Source organism: Neofelis nebulosa, chromosome 18, assembly GCF_028018385.1.
Source record: "Neofelis nebulosa isolate mNeoNeb1 chromosome 18, mNeoNeb1.pri, whole genome shotgun sequence".
In the NCBI taxonomy this organism is placed as follows: Eukaryota; Metazoa; Chordata; class Mammalia; order Carnivora; family Felidae; genus Neofelis; species Neofelis nebulosa.
In genome coordinates, this window is record NC_080799.1 from 1082550 (window position 1) to 1104058 (window position 21509).

Sequence of the window (21509 nt, forward strand, 5' to 3'; positions counted from 1 at the left end):
GGGCAGGGGCTCTGGGTGAGCTGCCGGGAACCCGCGCCCCTTCAGCCTTCTCTGCCTTGGCCACGCCCTCTCTCCGCCAGAGGTCGGGAAAGGCGGTGAGCCCCACTCCCTGCTGGACACCAGCAATGATGCTTCCAGCCCAGGGCATAGCTCACCTCCGCCCTAAAGGCCAAGGTCACAGATCTCGAGCTTTGGAGATCGTGCGTGGGGCCCGCACCTGAGTGAAGCTGGCACAGACTCGCTCTGTGCCGGGCTCCTGTCCCTGGAGCCGGGCCGGGAAGCAGCTTAAATGCCCATCTCTGAGGGTCCAGGCCAGCCCAGGGAGGGTCAGCGCCTGCTCAAGGCCACAGACACGTCCACGCTGGCACAGAACTGGATGCCGGCCACGACCTCCAGGCCGCCCGGGGAGCCCGTGGCGCACAGGAGAGGGAGCCAGGCCACGTGGTCAGTTTCTTTATTGAGACCGCTCAGACCCCACAGACAGGGTGGCCCAGGTCCCCACCCCCACAGTGCCGGCCCTGTCCGGGTCAAGGGCGAGGGTCCTGCGTCCCCGCCAGGCAGCTCACTCAGGGGTTTTGCTTCTGCCCTTCAGGGACCAGATCCTGGACAAGCGGAACTTGGGGTTCTTCCTCTGGTCCCCGCTGCTTCTGTGGAGGTCTGGGGGTGGGGGGACGGACACTGAGGACACTGCCCCTGCCGAGAACGCCCTTCCCTCCCACCCACCAGAGCCCTCCCCGGGCCCCCGGAGCCTGTAGGAAGCCAGCCCCTCCGCCCTCCCTCGTGGGAACCACCTACGCGCCGGCCTTTAGAGCCCCCCGCCCCACCCCCGGCACCGGCCACGCCCCTCGCCCCGACCACAGGATCAGGAGCTGCCGGTTGGGGCTCCTCCGAGCGGTGGGAAGCTTGCTCCCTTGGGGTGAGCCTTTCTGTCCTCAGGCCGCATCTGCCGGATGGGGCCTGGCACCCACCCCACGGGAGGCCCGGCTCCTACCGCTCCCACAGTTACCCAGATTCTGGATCATGTTCTGAAGCACCTCGTCCTCCTCTTGCTCTCTGAAACGGGGGCGGTGTGGCAGTGAGGGCGGCGGGCCTCTGTCGGACTCACGCCCGAGCCTTGAGCCCACCTGACACCTGCATCAGCCGCTCTCCCCGCCCCCTCGGCTGACCCTCTCGGGGTCCAGACCCTCCCCCGTGCCATGGGGACAGAAGGGCCCCAGGAGGACCTGGGGGCAAGCTCATAGAGGGACGCGTCTTAAGAACCTCGGCCACTGACTGTGCGTGGCCTCGGCAGGCCCCTCGTTTACACATGGGGACAGAAACGCCCCGTCGGGGTGGTCACGAAGCTGGCGGCCCAGCGCCGCACCAGGAGACACAGGTGGCTGTGTGCATTTAGTAAAAAAAAAGTGTAAGTTTCTCTCCTCTGTTGCACGGGTCACACTGCAAGTGCCCAGTAGCCACCTGTGGCTGCCACGGTGAGCCAGTCGCGGCATAGAACGTTTCCGTCCTCGCGAAACTCCGTCAGCAGGCGCTGAGCCCCGAGGGTCAGGGAACACGGGGCTCGAGGGGCTTTGTCGGGGAGAACCTCTGAGCCGGGCTGCCTAGGCTGGGTCTGCCTTTGGGCTCAGCGCCCCCGCCTGCAGCGGGGCGGGGTCTTGGACCTTCCTGCCGGTGGGGCGGGGGGGAGGTTCCGAGCACGAGGTGGCCAGTCCAGACCTGGCACGGAGGAGCCAGGGTTCTAGCGCCCCATCGCCTGGGCCCCAAGACCCCGGCCTCACCTGAGCCGGTCCTCCTCCAGGACGTCCACAATGCTGCTGCGGTCATCCACCGTATTCACGTACTGGCTTAGCAGATCCTGCTCCCGCTGCCGGTCCTGGGAGGACTTCAGACTCTCTGCAGGGACAGCCTGCCTTTAGCGGCAGCCCTGCTGTCCCAACCTGCTCAGGGACACACTGTCCCCACTCCTCAGGGTCAGGCTCCTCCACTGGGGGTGGGGGGAGGGCCTCGGGAGCGACTGGACGGAGCCCGCCCTTCTGCAGTGAACTCCTGGCAGTGCGGGATGGACGGACGGATGGGCGGACCAGTGAGTCGACGACGGATGGATGGATGGACAGATGAGTGGATGGACGGGTGGACGGGTGGGCGAGTGGAGGGAGGAGTGGAAGAACGGCCAGATCAGAGACCTGGCGCTGCTTGCCCCATCCCACGGCAAGGAAAGGCAGAGTCGGGACCGCCGGGGCCCGAGCCCCTGCCCCGGGCCCTCGGCCACGCCATCCACAAAACCGACAGGCCGCGCTAGTCTGGGCTGTGTGCGCCTACATATTAGCTCACTTAGTCGCTGCGGCTGAGGGCGGTGGAGGCTAGCGTCCCCACTTTGCAAGCACGGAGGGGTCGAGTGCCCCGGCCAAGGACGCACAGCCAGGCGTGGGGGAGCACAGACTCGACCCCGGGCTCCAGAATGTGTGCCATAACCGCAACCCATGAGCCCCCCCAAGGGGTGGCCACCCAGGCAGCCCGCTGGAGGGGCCTGGGAATGCCACGTCCGTGCCCGCGGCCAGGACTGAGCGCCACCCCTGGCGGGCCGGGCTCCCGCTGGTGGGCGGGACGCACCGGGCTTGGCCATCAGCCGACGGAGCTCCCCCTCCAGGTCCAGCTGCTGCTCTGCTAGGCGCTGGTCCTTGGCCCTGCCGAGGGGACACAGGCGTGAGGCCCGCCCCGCCTGGCCGGCCGCCCCGCGGCCTGAGCCCAGCCTGCACCCGGAGGCGGCGGCCACGTCGGGGAGGGCCCTTCGGGCAAAGACCCCTCACTTGTACATCAGCTCCGACTCCTGCCTCAGCAGCAGCTGCTTATCGTGAATGAGCTGGAACCAGTCGACCATGAGCGCGTCCTCCGAGGCATCTGGGGGGGGGGGGGGGGGGCAGGGACGGGTCAGGCCGGGCACGCGGGAGGGGGCTGGCCCGGCCCGGGGCGGCGTGCACGTGGCTCACCCCCCTCGGCCGCACGCAGACGCTTCTCCAGCTCCACGCCCTTGAGTTCCAGGGCGTCCAGCTGCCTGGCAATGTTCTGCATCTGTCTCTGGATCTCCTCGGGCACGTAGTCAGGGTGCAGCTGGGGACAGAGGGGTGCTGAGGGGCGGTCGGAGAGGCCGGGCCGTGCACCTTACCCACCTGCACCCTGGCCCGCTCACCTTGCTGGCGCTGGTCACTGCCTTGCCAGGCAGGGTGGGGGCGCCGGCCGAGCTCACGGGCCTCCCTGGAGAGGGCAAGACAAGTCTCCTTCCTGGACCTGGGGGCGCCAGGCCCAACGCGACCCAGATCCCGCCTGCCCGGGATGCCCCTGCCCCACCCAGCAGGCCGTGAGAAGTGCACCGCGCCCGACCTCGGTCCCCACCCGCCCCCGGGTCAGCAGCCGGACAACCCCATCCGGCGAGCTGCCGAGAGCGAACGCCCCATCATCGCCAGGCCAGTCGGGTGCCGGGAGGAGCCGGGGCCTCTGTCCGGTCGGCGATGGCGGGGAAGTGCTGGGGGGGCTGGGTCCCAGGTCCCGTAGGCTCCGGGCCGCCCCTCCCGCCTGCATTGCTCAGAGCTGCAGGCGTGCCCCAGGCTGCTGCCTTCCCTCCGTCCTGGGCCCCGTGGGCTCGTCACCCTGCAAACCCCACCAGACGCTCCCTCCTCAGATGAGCCCCTTCCTCTGCATCCCAGATAGCATGGGGGCCGGTGTCTCGGGGCTGACCTGGTGCGTCCTGAGCAGGGGGCTTCTCTTTCTCCTTCTTCCAGCTCCCGGCTGCGGCTTCCTGCTTCCGGGGCTCAGGACAAAGCCAGTCTCCAGAAACGTCCAGGCTGGCAGGGACAGCCAGCTTCCTGCGGTGGGTTGGGGTCGGGGCCGGGGACAGGGAGGGGGATGCGGCTGCCCGAGGGCAGGGGACAGGGTCACGTGTCGAGCCAGCAGGTTCGTCGCCCTCCCCCCTGCGGCTTCCCCAACCCGGGGCCCCACAGGCCAACATGGGGTCAGTCCTCACAGCCCCGTGCCCACGTCCACACAGGGAGGGAGGTCTGTACCCTCGACAGCACAGGGGCAGATGAGCCCAGGGGACTGGAGACCCGCTCAAGGTCACACAGGAAGAAGTGTGGGGGGCCGGATGTGGATCCAGGGGCAGCTGAGTGTGCGGGAACAGCCACGCTTACACGTGTGCAAGCGTAAAGGCACGCATAGGCCGCCACCCCCACACCAGCTCCTCGGGCACCCCGGGGCCGGGTTCCCGCCCAGTATTACCTGAGAGGCCGGGCCCAGGGCTCGCTGCGCCCCGTGTCCTCTCAGGCCCAAGAGGGGCCGGGGGGGTGTGGACGTGCCCCGCAGAGCTCCCAGGGACCTTCCCGGGTGCCTCGCCCGCCCTAGGCTCTCCCAGGACCCGCGGCTCCTTCGACTCCGGACCCCTAGACAGAGGGCAGGGGGTCAGCCAAGGGGGGCACGGGCCATCCCCCACACCCCCACGCTGGAGGCCAGGAAGGAGCCCACGGCATAGCTCCAAGCACACGCACCCGACCGGCTGTGAACCCGCAGAACACAGGTGCGTGTTCACACACGCACCCAGCTCTGTGGGTGGGAGCACGTGCTCAGCTGATGCGCCCCGGGACCCAGACACCCGCCCTGGGGCAGGTCCCCAAGTGTGCTGCCTGCCCTTGGGCATCGTACTACGCGGGGGGCGACCACTCTGCACGGTGACCCTGGACCGGCACGTCCGGCCCCCGGGGTGGGTGCGTGTGACTGTCTGGCCAGGGTACCCGTGGCCTCGTTCAAGGAAGGCTGCGGCAGCCTCTCCCTTCCCCGTCCTAACCGAGCCCCTTCCCCGCTCCGGGCTCAGGCCTGGTGGGCACCCACCAGCCCATGGCTGTCATCCCCCTGCCCACCCTCCCAACCTTCCAGCTACATGAAGGGAATGCAGGCCGGTGTGACGGCCCCCACCTCGCTCGGGCTGTTGCAAACTGGCTTCTGCTACGGGAGAGAGGTCCGGGCGGCTGTGCACAGACCCCTCCCATGGGTGCCTCAGTCGGTCCATGTGCCGTCATTTACCTGCAGGCGTCTGCTGACGTGTGCCAGGCCCGGTGCTAGCCCTGGGCGACAGGCCACCGCTCAGGCCCCACCCACCCCTCACCTCTCAGCAGGGTTTTTCTTCTCCACAGGCTTCAGGCGGGCCCTCCATCCTGCCGGCCCATCCTCCTGGCCTTCCTGGGGGCTGGCACTGGGGCCTAGGTGAGGGCAGGGACACAGGTCATGGGCGGGGGGGGGGGGGGTGTTCCGGGTAAGGGGGGTCTGCTGGGAAAGGCTGGATCTCCCCGCCTCCACCTGCCTGCAGCCGTCCCCTCTCAGGTGAACACAGAGCAGCCCGGCCCACGGGAAGGAGTCCGGCTGGGAATCGGGCTCAGGACTTCAAGCCTGACCAGCTGTGCTGTGTGTGCTCAGGGGAATCGCTCCCCTCTCTGAGCCTCAACTTCCCCTGCTTCCAAATGGGTGAGGGTGTGGCCAGGTGAGGCCCGCGGATGCCGAGTGAGCTGTGCGTCTGCCGGGCGTGTGGCTAAGCCGTGATAGCCCGTCGGCAGGCCCCCTTGGCTCAGAACGGAGTGGCTTTCATGATGGGGGCTCAGCCAAAGGAGCGAGCTCGGCAAAACCCTCTGCGCGGGGTGCTCTCTGAGCCCGGCTCACTGCGCAGCACTAAGAGACGTCCAGGCGCCCGGAAGAGAGCCACCTCTGTAGTTCCGCAAAAAAGCGTGAGGAGCAGCCCAGGAAAGTGAGGCCATGAAACGAGATGCGGTCCAAGGGGGCCCCGTGTCCAGGGGGCCCCGGGACCCTCAGAGCACAGGGCACCATCGTCGGAACAGGGCAGGAAGGAAAGACGTACTCGGGAACCGTGGATGTAGAGCCTCGTGGGAGGCGGTGACCCCGTGGCCGGGGCAGAGCAGGAGCACGGTGGCTGCCTGCCCGCCCGCACCGTCACTGGGGACACGGCGCTGTCGGGCTGGGACGGCGGGGCGGGTGAGCGGTGGCCGTCTGGCCGCGCCACGCCGAGGGGCGTCTGCCACCGCTAACTTGGAGTGAGGCGGACCCGGGAGAGAGCGAGGGCCGGCGGCTGCTGTGGAGCGGCGTGAGCGACGGGGACACGGAGCGGGAGCCTGGGCGCCAGGCCAGAAGCCGGCAGATCTCCGGGGAGCGCAGTGGCAGACCCGGGCTCCCCCACCCCAGCCCGCATCGGGGGAGCTCTTACCCTTCGCCAGTGGGACCTCCGGCTTCAGCCTGGAGCCAGCACCCGCCTTGCCAGCCCCCGAGGATACAGGCGAGCTCTGGGGTGGCGGGGAAGCCCGCGAGGTGGTGCCTCTGCTTAGGGGGGCTGGTGGCTCAGTCCTCGCAGGGGGATTAAGGGCTTGGGGAGATGCCAGCCGTGACAGCTTGGCCGCTGGACTTGCTCGTGGCCCTTCCGTTCTGGTATAGGATTTCAGAGCAGGGGAGGTGACTGGGGAGGGCCTACAGGTGAGAGAGGAGGCATCAGGCACAGGTGAATCCAGGAGCCCTTCCAACCATGCCTCCCAGGCAGAAGCCCCTCAGCCTCCCCTGGCAGCTGGTTCCTAATGCCCACCCTCCTGAGGGAGATAGCCCCTCCGAGGGACAGGCCAAGGGCACCCACTTCTGACACAGCTGTATAGCGGCACCTGATTCTACCTTCCTGTTTAATTTCGGCATCAGCTGAGATTAAAATACCCCAAAACACACCCCTCGTGGGGCGTGGGATAGCCCCCCCAGGCCCCCCCTTCCATCTACCTGCCTAGAGGCACCTGGGGCTCACTGTGGGCGCCCTGCCCAGAGCCGTGGACCAGCCGGGCCTGCCTAGCCCCACCCTCAGCAACACGCTCGAGGCCTCCACAGGGCTGCCTGTCACTGGGCCGCCCTGCATCCCCTGGGGCACACCTGCGTGCAGGGAGCAGGGCTGCGGGCACCGAGCAGGGCCCAGGGCGGCAAGCTGGGCGCCTCCTCCAGCCAGGGCAGCTGCTCTGTGCCCTGTTCTCCCTCTGAAGCCACTTTCTCTCCCCCCTGCTCTCTGGGCCCAGGGCAGCCAGGAGGAGGGGGTCCCCCACGCAGAGCCCTCACACGGCCAAGCAGCCTTGGCCCCCAGGTGCCCGGACATCCCCCTGCCTGCAGCAGGGGGGCAGGCTCACCCTCCCTGGGCACCCCCAGCTGATCCAGAGGGGCCAGAATGCTCCCCCCAAAACAAGGGTCAGCACAAGGCGGCGGGCACAGCGGTAGCAGCCAGCCTGGCACGCGATCCCCTCACTCGCTAGGCCACCGTCGTGTGGTGAGTGGCGCCCCCCCCAAATTCAGGTCTACTCAGAAGGCCAGAGTGTGGCCTCATTTGGAAAGAGAACCTTTGCAGATGGAATCAAGTTTAGATGAGGTCATCCTGGATTAGAGTGGGGGTGTCCTCATAAGAGACAGAGAAGTAGAAGACGGACACAGAGGGAAGGCCAGGTGGCCCTGGAGGCCAGGAGGGAGCGTGTGCCCACAGGCCGGGAACCGGGGCCACCGGGAGCTGGAAGAGGCGGCAGGACCCCCCCCCCCCCCACCTCCGCCAGCCCTCGCGGGGAACGCCCACCTGGAGTTCAGCCTTCGGGCCTCAGGAACTGGGAGAGAACGGTTTTGTGTTGCTTTAGCCCCCAGCGTGTGGTGTGTGTCCCAGCAGCCTCGGGAAACTACCGCAGGGACTGTCTGACCCGTCAGAGCCTGCTGTGTCCGGTGTGCGACACGGGCGGGGGGGCTGAGCTCCGCCGAGGCCAGACTCGACACCGGGACCACTCACGAGCACTCACGGCCTCTGGCTCCCCATCGGGGGTCCTCAGGTGGGGCTCAGGATGTGCCAGGTGGCGGCCCCCAAGAGCGTGTCCGGCACGCCCCCCTCCTGCCGACCACCAGGCACTTTGGGTCCCATCTCATTTTCCCCATTTCCCAGCTGAAGAAACTGAGGCTGGGGAACACAGCCCCACAGTCAGTCCTACAGCCAGGCCAGGCCTGGAACCCTCCTTGGCTGCCCCCGCCCCCGCCCCCACCCACCTGCCAGGCTCCTGAGCGCCGGTGTCCCTGAGCCCCGGCAGGGTCTTCTGCAGGAAGCTCAGTGCCTGTTCCCTGCCGCCGTCCCCAGAAGGCACATCCGCGGGAGCTGGGGCCCTGCCAGCTGGGCTGGGGGCAGCTGTGGGCGTCTGGAAGAAACTCTCCCGGGCCTGCTGTGTCCTGGAGGCCGATGGGGTCCAGTCTGGGGTGTCTGCCGGGACCGGAGACACTGGGCCCAACCTGAGCTTGGTCTGGGGGGCTGCCCCTTGGGGGGTCACCCGGCCTTGCGGCGTGGCTGGGCGAGAGTCTGGGGCACTGGGGGTCGCGGCAGGGTGGGGGCCGACTGCTGCCCTGTCCTGTCCCAGCGACGACCACCCTCTCGGGGAACTGTTGGCCACGGGCACGTTGGCTTTGCCACCCAGCGGGCCCGCCGAGGACCCGGCTGGGCTCCCTGCGTGGACGTGGGAGGAGGCGGTGGCCCGAGGCTCAGTCGTAGTGGGGGCGACACCTTTGGGAGTTGAGTTGCCCACCACAGGCTCCCAGGCCGCCGGCCTGGCCTTTGTCCCCGTGTCTCTGTGCCCATTTGCTTCTTGGGCCTTCCATGGGGCTCTGGGAGGCTTGGAGTCCGAGGCGACAGCCCTGGGCTGTCGGGGGGCCAAACGCTGCAACGTGGGGCTTGCAGAGGTGGCTTCGGGGTGGTGGCTGGAACACACGAAGACGCCGGGCTCGGCGGTGGCCCTGTAGGCCCCCGAGTGCAGCGTGTTGGAGCACTGCTTACACCTGGTGCAGGGCAGAGGAGGACCCGTGAGCAGGCTCCGGGCCGGCGTGCACTTCTCCACCACACACTCTGCCGGGAGCGCACGCTCACGGAGCCCGGCGTCTGCTCATCCAGCGGACACCCCTCCTCACGCACAGCGACCGTTCTGAGTCACAGACTCCGCGAGGATCCTGCTGGGGGCTCAGATACCCAGGAGGCATCTGTGCCCGTCAGCACACAGGCACACAGGGGCTCACAAACGTGCACGTATGTACGTTCACGCACAGGTGCAGTCGCACACACGCGTGCAGACGTGCACAAATGTACACGCGCACACGCGGGCCGGCACACACGCGTGCTCACAAATGTGCGCGTGTACGCACGTGCACGTGCACAGGCCCTACCTGAAGCAGTTCCGGTGGTAGAGCCTCCCGTCAGCCATGTGTCGTTGCACGAGGTGCACGTGTTTGCCACAGACCCCACAGGTGCTGCTGATGGAGCTGCCCGCCGAGGCCTGGCCCTGGGTGGGGGGGGGGGGGGTGGGGTGGAGGGGGCAGCTGACATGTCTGAGCCCCCAGCCCAGGCCGGCGTAGGTCGCGTGCCCCAGCCCTCCCTCCCGACGGCTGCCTCATCCGCGGCAAGAAGATCCCGCTGCTTGGACCAGAGGGCTGAGGCCCCGAGGATAGCTGCCTGCCAGGCGCAGCCAGGATGGCCCATGCCCAGGCCGGCTGGACTCCCAAGTGCAGGGTCTGCAGCCCGGCCCAAGGAGAGGGGCTTTGGGGCCTGACCTCGAGGGTCTGGGGGAACAGGAGACAGATTCGGGCCCTCCTGCTGCTCCGCCCGGCCCCCCCCCCCCCCCCCCCCCAGCAATCTTAAGGCTGCGGCCGCCGGCTGCTCCAGTCCCTTGGACAGCAGGGGGCGCCCAACCACAGCATGTCACTCGTCCTCTGTCCCCACCTCTGAAAGTGGGGGCACCCTAAAGCGCTGGACAGGCAGGAAGGACACACCCAGGGCTCTTTCCTGACCCACCTGGGAGGCCAGAAACGGCTTAGGAACCAGAAAGTTCTGGGTTCAAGTTTCTAGCCCTGCTCAGAGCAGACCTAGACCTTCCTGGGCCTCAGTTGACCTATCTGTACAACGGGGATCATATCCCGACCACACAGGATTGAAGGAGCTCGTGGAGTCAATCCCGGTGGGTTCCTGATAAACAGCAGCTAAGGCCGTGCCAGGGACCCAAGGGTCCCCCATCCCAGGTGCCCAGGGTGGAGAGGCCACCCTCAGTCCCAAGAGCTCCCAAGAGCCAGAAGGAAGGCAGGGCCGGGGTGCTTACAGTCTTCCGCAGGGGGCCCTCTGAGCTCCCATCCTTCCACTGGGTGGCGGGCTTTGTGCTGGCTGGAGACAGTGGCCGGCCCTGGGCTGGGGTGGGTGAGGGTCCGGCCAGCTGGGGCAGGGCCTTCTTCCCAGACGGTTCCTCGTCGGAGCCCGACGGGGGCCGCTTAATACCGGCCATGCCCCCAACTGGCACAAGACACAGAGGGTCAGGCTCTGAAGTCATCTGGGCCCACCCCTGCTCTGGGTGCCCTGCAGATGCCAGTGCCCAACACGGGGCCCGGAGCCGGGGGTGTCGGGAGGGGCAGCTCCTGCTGTTCTGGGGGCCTGGGAGGGGCAGCCCCAGCAACCACAAGTGCGCATTCCCAGCAGGGGCCTGGCCTCACCCGGGCCCCTCCCTCTGGCTCTGAGAGCCCTGATCTGGGTCGGGAGAAATGGGACTTTTCTGTTTCTGCACAAAGTGGAAATATCAAGGCGGGGCTGGTCCTGTGCCCAGAGTTGTTCCGGGGATTTCTAAGGCTGGATGAGGAATGTGGGGGGAGGGCAGTGGCTGAGCTTCAGGGTGCATAAAGCAGCTGGAATCAATTCCCTTGGGCCCGGCCATGACCCTGCCCGGAGGACCCACCCGGCCAGGGTTAGCTTGGTGTCTGTAAGGCCAAATGTGGGGGGTTGGGGGGGGGGGGCGGTGAGGGCCTCTGGAGTCAGGCCCGGGAGCCCACCCTGGGGTCCGCCAAGCCGCCTGAGGCAAGATTTGTGGGCATAGGCTTCAGGGGTGCAGATGGGCAAACCGAGGCCCAGAGGGGAAGGACAGGCAGGATCTGGGTTCATGCGTTCAGTGGGCAAGTGGGTGTGGGGCCGGGGACACCTGGACCCTGGCTCAACCCTTGCAGCAGCACGATGGAGGGCCGTGCTCCCCTGAGGGGAAGCATGGGGATCATGGGGGGCTCCACATGTGCAGCCCCAGAGGGGTGCCAGAACAGACTGGCTTCCCGCTTCCCGCCCCCGCCGGGCAGTGCTGGGGGCCGGTGCTGAGCTGGCAGAGGAGGCGTCCAGCCCCGACTCACTAGGGGAGCGTCCACGGAAGTAGTTGTAGTACTGTGACACGTAGGTCAGGATGCTCAGCCGGTCGGGCACCTTCAGGGCCACCATGTCCTCAGCGTCCAGCAGGGCCGGGATGCCCAACTGCTCCTCGGCCACACGGAAGGCCTTGGGTGGGAGTGGGAGTAGTCAGCATGGGTGGGCTGGGAGACATCCCCCCCTCCCTTTCAGCCAGGCCACCAAGCTCCTCCCGGAAGGAGACCAGAAACCCCATCAGGCCCAGAAAGCTCTGGGTTCGAAGTTCAAGGTCTGCTCAGACATGACCTCCCTGAGCCTCAGTTTACCGGTCTGTACAATGGGGATCATAGTGCGACCACACAGGACTGAAGTTGCTGGGGAGTGGGTCTCAGCCTTGGCCAGCCTGGCATCTCCTGCCTGTAGACGCCCATCCCTCACCTGACAACCCTCAAGTCCCCATCTGGACCCTTCCCCTAAACTGCTGTGACGCCCTTGCAAAGTCTGAGGGTGACACCTGGGTCTTTAGGTGTCCGAAACGGGGCTCCTGAGCCCTCCCAGACCTAAGCCCACCCAGCGGTGATGTCCCTCCACACTCAGGTCAAAGACCTCCAATCTCCTTTGACCCCCCTTCAAAATACACCCCAAATCTGACTCCTCCTGCTGCCACCAGCGTCTTCTCATCACCCACCCCACTGTCAACATAGACCCTGCAGACCCCGAGCGCAGCCAGCACAGCAGCCCCCAGGGAGGAAGCCAAGTGCTTCCCTTGCCCTGCTCCGGCCACACCCCCGCTCGGTTCGGGCCACGCCCTCAGTCTTCCAGCCACACCCCCCTCTGCTGTGGCCACGCCCCCACCCTGTTCCGGCCGCACCCCCTCCTCCCTCTCCGGTCACGCCCTCACCGTCCTGGGCACGCCCTCACTCCGTTCCAGCCAAACACCCCACTATGTTCCGGTCGCGCCCCCACTCCGTTCTGGCCACACCCCTCTGCTCTGGCCACGCCCCCACACTGTTCTGGCCACGCCCCCTCCATTCCAGCCACACCCCCACTCTGTTCCGGTCATGGCCCCTGGCAGTACCCCCACCAGGCCCACCCCTCCTCCAAGAGTCCACAGGGCCCCACTGTCACTGCAGAGGCCTGCCCTGCCCCGCTCATGAAGACCACAGCGGCATACACCTCCACTCCGTTGTCCCAACTTGTTCACTCCCGCACACGCGCGCTAGTGCCCCAGCACAACTTTCTGTGACGATGGACCAGCTCTCTTTCAAGCTGTCCAATGGGAATGTTTGAAGTGTGGACAGTGCTGCCGAGAAATTAAAGTTGTCATCTTATTTCTTCTTAATTCAGTTAAACTTAAATTGAAATCGTCCACCAGCGAGCAGGGACCGCATGGGACACACAGCTTTGACCTGCAGGGCTCCGTCCGTCACCCCCGCTGGAAAGCCAGCTCTGGACCCGCGGCCGCAGGGCGTGCGTCTGCCTGCCCCTCTGGGCGTCAGCCCATCGAGATAATGGGGCTAATTCTGCAGCAGAGAAACTGAGGCGAGGACAGGGCAGGGCCTGGCCGGCCAGCAGAGAGCGGCGACAGGCAGTGTGCTCGAGACCCTGGCGGCCAGTCTGACAGTCCAGCTCAGGGCGGTTGGTCCCCACAGGGTGGGGAAGGGCCAAGCCAAGGGCCGCATCCTCCCAGAGCCACATCTGGACCCCGCTCAGCTACTCGCAACCCCTTCCTTCCCCGGCAGGAAAAAGGGGGCCAGGAGGGCCTGGGCATCAGACTGGAGGCTATTTCTGAGGTTGGGGTCACCCGGCTCAGGACCGGCTGCGGAACTCGGCAGCGCGCCTCCGGTCTCCATGTGCTCATCTGCCCTGGCAGCAACTACCACAGCTGCCCCCGGAGGTGCCCGAGGGTGGTCCACGGGACCTGGGTGCCGGCACAGGGCAGGCCCACCAAGCCAGCTTTGAGTCAGGAACAGGGGGCACTCACCAGTTTGTTGTTCTCATAAATGTTTTCCTTCTTGAGAGCATCAAAGTTTCTGGAAGACAAAAATATAGGTGTCCAAAGCAGTTCAGAGGTGATCCTGCTGAAATAGGGAAACCGAGGCCAGGAGCGGCAGCTGGGAAGGAGTGAGGCCACACAGCAGCCATGAATGGGCTCGCTGGCCCAGCCTGGATAGTGGGACTTCCTGGAGAGACCGAGAGCAAAGCCAACATTCAGACACTCAGGCAAGCCCTGCACCAGGGCCAGGCTGGCCCGGGACTCGGTGCCTACACCCACACGGGCACATCTCAGTCCACTGCACCCCTGCAGGGTCGCTCAGAGCAGAACATACAGCCAGGCCCAGCAGGGGCTCAGCCGGATGCAGGCTGACGTTTTCGGGAGGGCCGTTCAAATACCCATCTGTCTGTCCTCTCTGCCGTCTGTGGGGTCCTCAATGGCAGTTCTGCCCCTTCAGTGTGCACTGGATTGTTCGGGAAGCCCTGTGGTGTGGGGAAGGGCTCGGGCTGAAATCTGCCTCCCAACTCAGCCAGGCTGCACCGTCGGACCCTGGGGGAGCCCTCTCCTCTCTCAGGCCACGGTGCCCATCTGAGAGGGGGACAGCAGCTTCTGACCACAGGCTGGGGGGGCCCGGCTGCAGCGGGTCCCAACAGAGCAGGGCCAGGGCCCCGGGCCACGTGGCAGGGACGGGACGGGGCTGCCGTTGGCCCACCTCCCTCCTAGGAGGACCCCCCTGCCGGCCTCCAGCCCCACGTCCATCACCCTGGCTGGCTTTGGGGAAACCTCACTGTTTCCGCTTGGACCACCTCCCAGGTAACGTGTTCCAGATGCTAAGACCACCCCGTGAGCACAGAGGGTGCTTTTGTGCAAGGACGAGATGGCGGGCAGCTCTATCTCCAAATAGACATAGCCAGAGGGGGCGGGCATGGCAGCCTCCTGCTTCATCATCGAGGCCACATGAGCGCTTCACCCTGGGTCTGTCCCACCAGTGTCCATGGCGCTTGGAGGGCCCGTCTCCATGCATCGCCCCAAGGGGTTCTTGGCAGGCCCCGGCCTCCAATCTCAGTGGCTTCCCTCCCTCCCCCACCCCATCCCTTTGAAAGTTCAATCTCTTTTCCAGACCTGCCCCGGGTCACTGACCCAAACGGCCGTGTCTCAGCAAGATGCCCCTGTGGCAGGAGGGCAGGGTCACAAGCTCTGTTTTGTCTCCAAACATGCAGGAGAAGGAGGTCCCCTGCCCCCTGCATCTGCCTTGGGGAGGGGGCTGTAGTGGCTGCATCCGGCAGATGTCGTGGGGGCCCTCTGTTTCCCCGGACCCTGAGTGAGCATCTCAGCACTCCAGGCAGGTCCCGGTGCCCACAATAGTGGTGCCAGCCCCCGCTGAGCAGGTCAAGGGGGTGCGGGTCTGAAGCTGCAGAAAGAATTGCCTTCCCACTCAAGTTCAAGGGCCACCACCCTCAGGACCCTGTCCCAGCCGCTTCCCTGGGCCCTCAAGGCCTCCACAGTGGGGCTGGACCACCCTGGCCAGTCTCATGGCCTTCACACCCCTCCTGAACCAAGCTCTCTACGGAGGGTCCTGCCCTCCCAGCCTCCCAAGCTTGGCTCACGCTGTTCTGGGCGGCTGGAACACACTTTCCCTGCCTGACACACCCCACCGGGGTCCCTCCCTGCAGGCACCCTGCAGGTCCCTGAGTGGACACTTCTCTGCCTCTGGCTGGCGGCCCCATGAGCTCACATCCCCCGCAGCATGGGGTTCAGCCGGCATCGCCTTTGTCCCTGAGGCTGCCTGGCCTGGAGCTCTGGGGCCGGCGCGCTGGCAGAAATCTCTGGACTGAGCTGCCTTGCAAACCCCTTCAGAGAGAGCCAAGTAGAGACCACGCCCATCCCTCTCAGGAAGCCCGGTGTGACCAGCTTTCCGCCATGGGGGGGGGGGGGGTGCGGGGAGGACTCTTGTTGAGAAGGGCTGAACCGTGCCCCCCACCCAAAATGATCTGTTGGAGTCTTCATCCCCAGAACCTCAAAATGTGACCTTCTTTGGAAGCAGGGTCTTCTTTATAGACAGAATCCAGTTAAAATGAGGTCAGGAGGGTGGGCCCTATCCAAAATGGCTGGCGTCCTTATAAAAAGGGAAATCAGGACACAGACTCGCACAAAGGGGAGACAATGGCCGTCCACAGCTAAGGGGGAGAGGCCTAGAGCCTCAGGAGGAGGCTGCCCTCGGGCACCTGACTCAGCCTCCTAGGGCAGGCCTGACAGACAGACAGCCCAGCTTTGGCCAACCCTCCGGAAGGCGGCCAATCTGTGTGCAAGGCCTTGTTGGACCAGCATGCACGAGCTTCGCCCTCGCTGGCCCTCGGCGAGGCGGCTGCGGCCCAGGGCACTCCCCAAGTTAGATCACGTTTGAGTCAAACTCCTGTAATTTGAATTCAGGTTCTTTCTGGTAAAACTCCAAGGTACCTGCATACAGCTGGTGCACTATAAATGCTCTCTGATGAATGAGTTCTTCCAATGCTTGCCAAACGAGGGGGCTTTTGAGGCGTCTATTCTTTCAATGTGAGCCAGTGAACGCACCCATTGGGTCTATGTGGGCGTCGTGTAAACGCTGACCTGTCGGCCGTGTGCCAGGTGCCAGCATGCGTCCAGCCCTGGCCTGGCCTGGCGTGGCCCAGAGAGCTGAGGCACGGGCCCTCCCCTGGCCACATCTGACCAACACTGTTGACCTCACACTGCTGAGACAGACAGCCTCCGGCCCCCGGGCTTTTGGGGCCCTTGGGAATGTGTACCCCCTTCCAAATTCCTGGAGAGCTGACCTCACGCTGTTTATTTCCTGGAACAAAACGCAACCACGTGGGGGGTGGGCGCTGGGCTGGGAAGGTGCCTTTTCCAGGCACCCTCAGCACATCTGGAATTAATCCCAGTGGGAAGGGGAGCGGACAGGAAGAGGGGAGACACATCTCAGAGATGTGTCTGTCTCCACAGAGATGGAGAGGGACAGAGACAAGACAGAAGCCACACGGCAGTGGGGAGGGAGACGCTGGGCACACAGACCTTGCGGTAGAGTGCACAGCCCGGGGAGACATGGGACGTGACGAGGTACCAAGGCCCCAGGGAGAAAGTCTGGGGTGGGTGCAGGGCCCAGGCCCCGCCCTCCTTGCACCTAGTGGGCAAGTGAGACACCTCAGCCTCACTGCCAGGCTGGAGCAAACCCTGACCCCCAACCTTGGCCCAGGGCAGGGCCCATCTGAGAGAGTCAGCCCTGGGGCTTCTGCGGTGGCCTGAGTGGGGCGTCACAGGGTGCCCGCAGCCCCTGCTGTGTCCATTCTGGAGAGTCTGGCCGGAAGGTGGTGGCGGGGGCCCGGGAAGCAGGCCCTCAGGCTGGGGAACAGAAGGCCTCTGTCCCCAGGAGGCTTTCTGCTGGCCAGGAGGCCGGCGTGGGAGGAGAGGCCAGCCCGGCCGCCTGGGCCCAGCCCACCCTCCGCTCCGGGCCAGGAAGAGAAACAGTGGTGTCTCCGAGCATCTGTGTGGGGGGCCTCTCCTGACTCCGGGCTGCATGTGGTTCTCAGGGAGCCCTGCCATGGCCAGGGGCAGAGCCCCCAGCCCCTGCTGTGCTCCAGCCCTGACACCTAACATCGGCCTCCCAGGCTGGAGGGACCTGGAGAAAAGACCAGGTGCCCCTCCCCATGGGCCTGAGGGTCTGGGAGGCCCAGCGAGTGTGCAGCAGGAACACCCCCCCCCCCCCCGCCCCCACTGGCCTTGTTGACACACCGGCCTGGTCTGTCCGCTCCCCCTACAGACGGCCCAGGAGGAGGAGCCCACAGAAGCCCTGTGCCTGCTGCCCGGAAGGGCTCCTGCCCCTCCTCCCTGGCGGGAGCTGCCACCCCTGCCTCCTGCCTGTCCCCTGAAGCCCTCGGCCCCCCTCTGGTCAGCCCAGAAGGGGCAGGAGCCCAGCCCTTACAGGTTTTCTGCCCCAAGGTGGGAAGGGGGCTGTTTGTCCCGGGCAGCTCCTGCGCTCACCTGCCTGCTGGGCAGAGGTCGGCATAGCCAGGGAAACAGACCCGAGGGCAGAGCAGCGGGCTCCCTTGAGGCCGATATGAGAGACCCCAGGGGCCCGGGCTGGTGCTGCCCGGCTAACTCCCAGTGGGGCCTCGCTGGGTGGGCCCACCCCCCAACCCATGCTCGCCTCCTGGTGTCCCCGCGGGGCCACCACAGGTCACACGTGCCTCCCGGAGCAGGGCCGCACGATCTCATGGGCGGAGGCAGAAGCAGAAGAGGACTTAGCGTCAGCGCAGCACAATCGCCACCTGTCTGGCTGGGCGCCCGGCTCCTTCACAGCTGCTTCCGAGGAGGCCACAGGGAGGAAGCCGCTTCTGTGCAGCAGGAAGGCTGGACGTGAGGCGCAGGGAAGGACTTCCTGGCGGCGAAGTCAGCTGCCGCCGGAGGGTCTCCGAAGGATGGGGAGCATGGGGGTGGGGGGGTCGCCCCCAGTCCGGCCCTGGAGGCGACCCTGGGAGGGCGGCACCCGGCACCTCTTCTTTACTGCTACCCCCCTGCCTGCACCCCCGGCCTCCTCCCCTCCCTGCTGCACACAGGGACCTGCAGGGCCCCCACCTTGCCAGGACGCCTGCCACACTCTTACAGAGTCCCAAGTGCAAGCCCTCAACCGTAATAGCTCTGTCTGTACCAACTCTGTGCTCATACCCACCGCACACCTGTCGTGCCAGACACAGTTCCAGGCGCTGAGGATGAGCAGTCAACAAAAAAGACGTCCCACCCTCCTGGAACTAAAAGCCCAGTGGGGACAGATGGACCTTAACCAAGGCAGCAGTAACTGAGATTACCAGACGCCCTCAATGCCACTCCCTGAGGCAGGGGCCAAGTCCACCGTATTCAGTATGCAGTGCAGGGTACAGAGCAGAAACTCATTAACGGTTAAATGAACAGTTATATGACGCCTGCCTGTGCCAGCGTGGTACACACCCACGTGCACAAGCCTGTGCTCATGCTCAGGCAGTGCATGCTGGGACAGGCTCAAGTGCCCCGCGCGCGTGTGCGCGCGCACACACACACACACACACACACACACACACACACGGGCCTCCGAACCAGCACTGCTAGAAGCAGACAGAAGCTCCAGGGGCTCCGAAAAGCCCCAACTCTCCAGTTATACCTGTGATGTGGTCCCAAGGCTCCTGGCCAGCAGACGGCCGTACCTTACTTCCCTACAATTGCAGACTTGTGCGGACCTCCAGGCTGCCTGGGCTCAGTCCCCAGCCAGCCTCACCAGGGACCTGCCCGTACCCGGGGGGGGGGGGGGGGGGGGGGGGGCTGCTCGGCCTGTCCACCTCCTCTCCTGGTCCCATCCCCAGCCCACCTCCCCATCAAAGCTCAGCTTAGGGTGTTCACTGCCCAACGTCTTCTGCCCCCAGGCACATCCCTGGGCAGGGGGCACACACTGCTGCCCAAGTACCACATGGGGCGACTCCCCATGAAGCTCCACAAATGTCTTTCACAACCTTGGGCAGGAGGAGGAAATACGTGCAGGCCTCTTTCTCAAGACTAGCTTCCCGGTAGAGTGCCTGGGACTACAGGTTACAGCTGGGTGAGGGGGAGGAGCCCCAAGTGCCAGCCTTGGCTCTGCAGATGTGCTCTGAGACCTGAACAAGGGTGTCTCGTCTCTGGGCCTCAGTTTCCCTATCTGTACAGAGAGAGGCCTCACTGAGGAGCTACCTCTGGCCCCTCGCAACCCTGAGACCTCCCTGGCAAACGCGCACCCGAGCCACCCCTGGAACCAGCCACGACTTCTCAGAATGCTTTTAAACATTTGTTTCCAGGAGGCAGGTGGCTTTCTGAGGACAGCTCTGTCCCAGCAAGCCAGGTCCCAGCAGCCCAGCCGGAGCGTTTGCTGAGTGAATAACTGGTGGAGTGAGTCCCAGGTGGGGACAAGGTCCAGCAACAAGTGCCAGCCACCACTCCAAGACCCTCCCTGGGGAGTCGCCCTAGTCCCCTCCCCTGCCCACGTGCCTTGGTTCCGGGGGATGGGAGCTCAGCCCCCATCTCATACCCTGTCACCCTGGGGTGCCCCGGCAGGCCTGCCGGCAAGACCCGGGGAAGTCTGGGGCTTCCAGCTCTGCGTCGGCCCCTCCCCCACGGCGCCCCTGGGCTGCACTCCCAAAGGTGCCTGGACCTGCTGGGGCAGGGTCAAGGGCATAGCGCCCTTGAAGCTCCGAGTAACCCACTCCCTGATGCGGTGAGTGGTCCCTGGGGCGGCAGGGCTCTCAGGCGGCGCAGAAGGGTAGCCCCGCCGGCCCTTTCCCAGGGAGACGCGCGGGGAGGAGTGGCTGTGGCCGGAGTCCGGACGTCGGCCTGACTCACGGACTGACTAAGTCAGCGGGGGCGGCCGGCAGGGCTGGCTCCGGCCCAGCTCCGCTTGGTGGACGGGCGAACTGAGGCCACCGGGCGGGTCATGCCCGCAGGACCCCGCTCCGCGCGCCCTCCCCCACCCGCGCTCCCCGGCGCCAGCAGCCTGGGGCTCAGCTTCCCCGCCCGAGGTGCACTCACAGGAGGTCGGGCCGGTGGCGGTGCAGGATGGCGCAGAAGGCCAGGCCGTCGCGGAACGACGTGGTCATGTTGGTGATGCTCACGTCGCGGTAGCCCTCGCACTGCTGCCGGCACCACTGCTGCAGCGCCTTGATGGCGGCCATGCGGGCAGCGCGCGCGCCCCGGCGGCCCGGGGCTCCAACCGCGCCTCCCGGAGCCGCGGACCGACGCCCGCGCCGACCGGCCGGACCGCCGACCTCGCCGCCGACCCCCGGCTCCGACCCGCCGCCCGAGCCCGGCCCGGGCCCCGGGCCCCGAGCCTGGAGACGAAGAGGAGCCGCGGCCGCGCGACCGGCGGGAGTGCAGCCCGAGCCAGCCCCCGGCAGGCCCCGCCCCACCCCGCCGGCCCCGCCCCCAGCCCCCTGCCCCGGCGAGACCCCGCCCCCGAGGCCCGCCTCCAAGGGCCACGGCCCCGCCCCCTGCAGGCCCCGCCCCACCCAGTCCCGAGCGCAGACAAGGGCCTCGAGCCGGCCACGCCCCCTCCAGGGCCCGCCCCGCGAGGTCCCGCCCCCGCCCGGAGCCACGCCCACCCGCCTTCCCAACCCCTTTCCCGGGGTCCTGGCCTCCAGGGCTCCCGGGCGGCGTCGGACTTTCTTTTCAACCCCACACACCCCCACCCCCCGCCGCCCGCCCTCGTGGAGAAGTGCAGGACAAAGCCCCTCTACAGACGGGGAAACTGAGGCTAATAAACGGTGGGGCGGTCGGGCCAGTCTTCGGCCCTGGGCACCCCTGGCCTCCCGGGAGGGCGCCCCCACCCCAGCGCGGGAGGTCCCCTCGCGTTTCTGGGCTTCCAGAGGACTTTTCCTCCTGGGTGCTCCTGCTGGCGGGGGTCCAGGCGAAGCCCGGCCTCTCGGTTTCCAGAGCGCAGCTGAGGCTGGTAAAGGGGCGCGTGCCCGCGAGGCCAGCTGGCGGGGGCGGGGCGGGGCGGGCTGTCCCCCACAAGTCTGCCCCCTGGGGCCTGTCCACCGGGCTGTTCCGGGGCTCCACGCCCCTCGGGGGTCATGCTGGCCTGATGTTTCTGACTTTCCACTGGGTACCTCCTGTGGGGGCCCCAGTCACCCGGCCACATTCTCTGTGGAGCCCTGGCTGTGGCCTCGCAGATGGACAGCCGGGAAACAGTGGGCAGCAGAAATGTGAGATGACCTCAGCCACCAGGCCCCAAGGCTTGTCCAGACATGGCCTGCGGGAAGGAAGGTGTTTCCTCATGATTGGCCCCTGGCAGGGCTGCAGGGAGGCCGCTCTGTGCCCACTAGAAGGAGCAGAAACGGCTTCGGGGCCCGAGCCACACGTGGCGTTCCAGCTCTTTCCTGTGGCCCAGCCCGGAGGGGTGGACACCCAGCTGCCTAACAGTGTGAGTGAAACCTGTGGGGAGGGGGTGTGCAAGCAGGTGCTAGACAGGGAGCTCCCGGCCCTGGGCTCAAGGCGGTCAGGACCCTGCCCGGCCCTGCCCCGCTGGGGCTTTCCCAGCAGAAGGACAAAGGACGATGTCCTGCTGGTTCAGCCAGACGGGTGGCTGGTCCTGGAACCTAGAACGAACAGGGTTTTCCTGACTCCGAGGGCAGCAGTTGGGAGAACTGGAAAAACCAGCGAGGAAGGGAAGGGCCGGTGGGGGCGGGGGCGGCAGGGGTCGGCGGCGGGTGCAGGAGGGGCAGACAGGCCTGCGGCCCACCTCTCTCAGAAGGAAGT

The 21509-nt window shown here is 66.5% G+C and overlaps 1 protein-coding gene across 4 annotated transcripts; it reads right to left on the reverse strand.

Moving 5' to 3' along the window:
- Positions 1-438: 438 nt before the first annotated feature.
- MICALL2 (MICAL like 2) lies at positions 439-20130 on the reverse strand. Of its 4 annotated transcripts, XM_058710169.1 has the most exons (18): positions 19785-19924; positions 13625-13708; positions 13215-13263; positions 11239-11380; positions 10176-10363; positions 9250-9365; positions 8092-8868; positions 6257-6513; positions 5150-5243; positions 4270-4430; positions 3730-3903; positions 3185-3249; positions 2985-3105; positions 2805-2895; positions 2608-2681; positions 1776-1890; positions 1007-1053; positions 439-657 (listed from the first exon to the last, which is right to left on the reverse strand). In XM_058710169.1, the coding sequence occupies exons 4-18, from the start codon at positions 11321-11323 to the stop codon at positions 563-565; spliced, it is 2460 nt and encodes an 819-aa protein (XP_058566152.1). In that variant the 5' UTR covers positions 11324-11380; positions 13215-13263; positions 13625-13708; positions 19785-19924; the 3' UTR covers positions 439-562. The 4 variants fall into 4 exon arrangements, with proteins under 4 accessions (XP_058566152.1, XP_058566154.1, XP_058566151.1 ...); XM_058710171.1 differs by lacking the exon at positions 13625-13708 and having other exon boundaries at positions 8092-8268; positions 19785-20130; XM_058710168.1 differs by lacking the exon at positions 13625-13708 and having other exon boundaries at positions 19785-20130.
- Positions 20131-21509: the final 1379 nt, after the last annotated feature.

Excerpts from the sequence above, each read along its gene's own strand:
- MICALL2 (XM_058710168.1), bottom strand. The coding sequence starts at position 19,927 with ATGGCCGCCATCAAGGCGCTGCAGCAGTGGTGCCGGCAGCAGTGCGAG. Across the intron at positions 11,381-13,214 it reads TTTATGAGAACAACAAACTG|GCCTTCCGTGTGGCCGAGGA; the intron begins GTGAGTGCCCCC and ends CTCCCACCCAAG. Across the intron at positions 3,904-4,269 it reads CCCTGGGCCCGGCCTCTCAG|CCGCATCCCCCTCCCTGTCC; the intron begins GTAATACTGGGC and ends GCCCTCGGGCAG.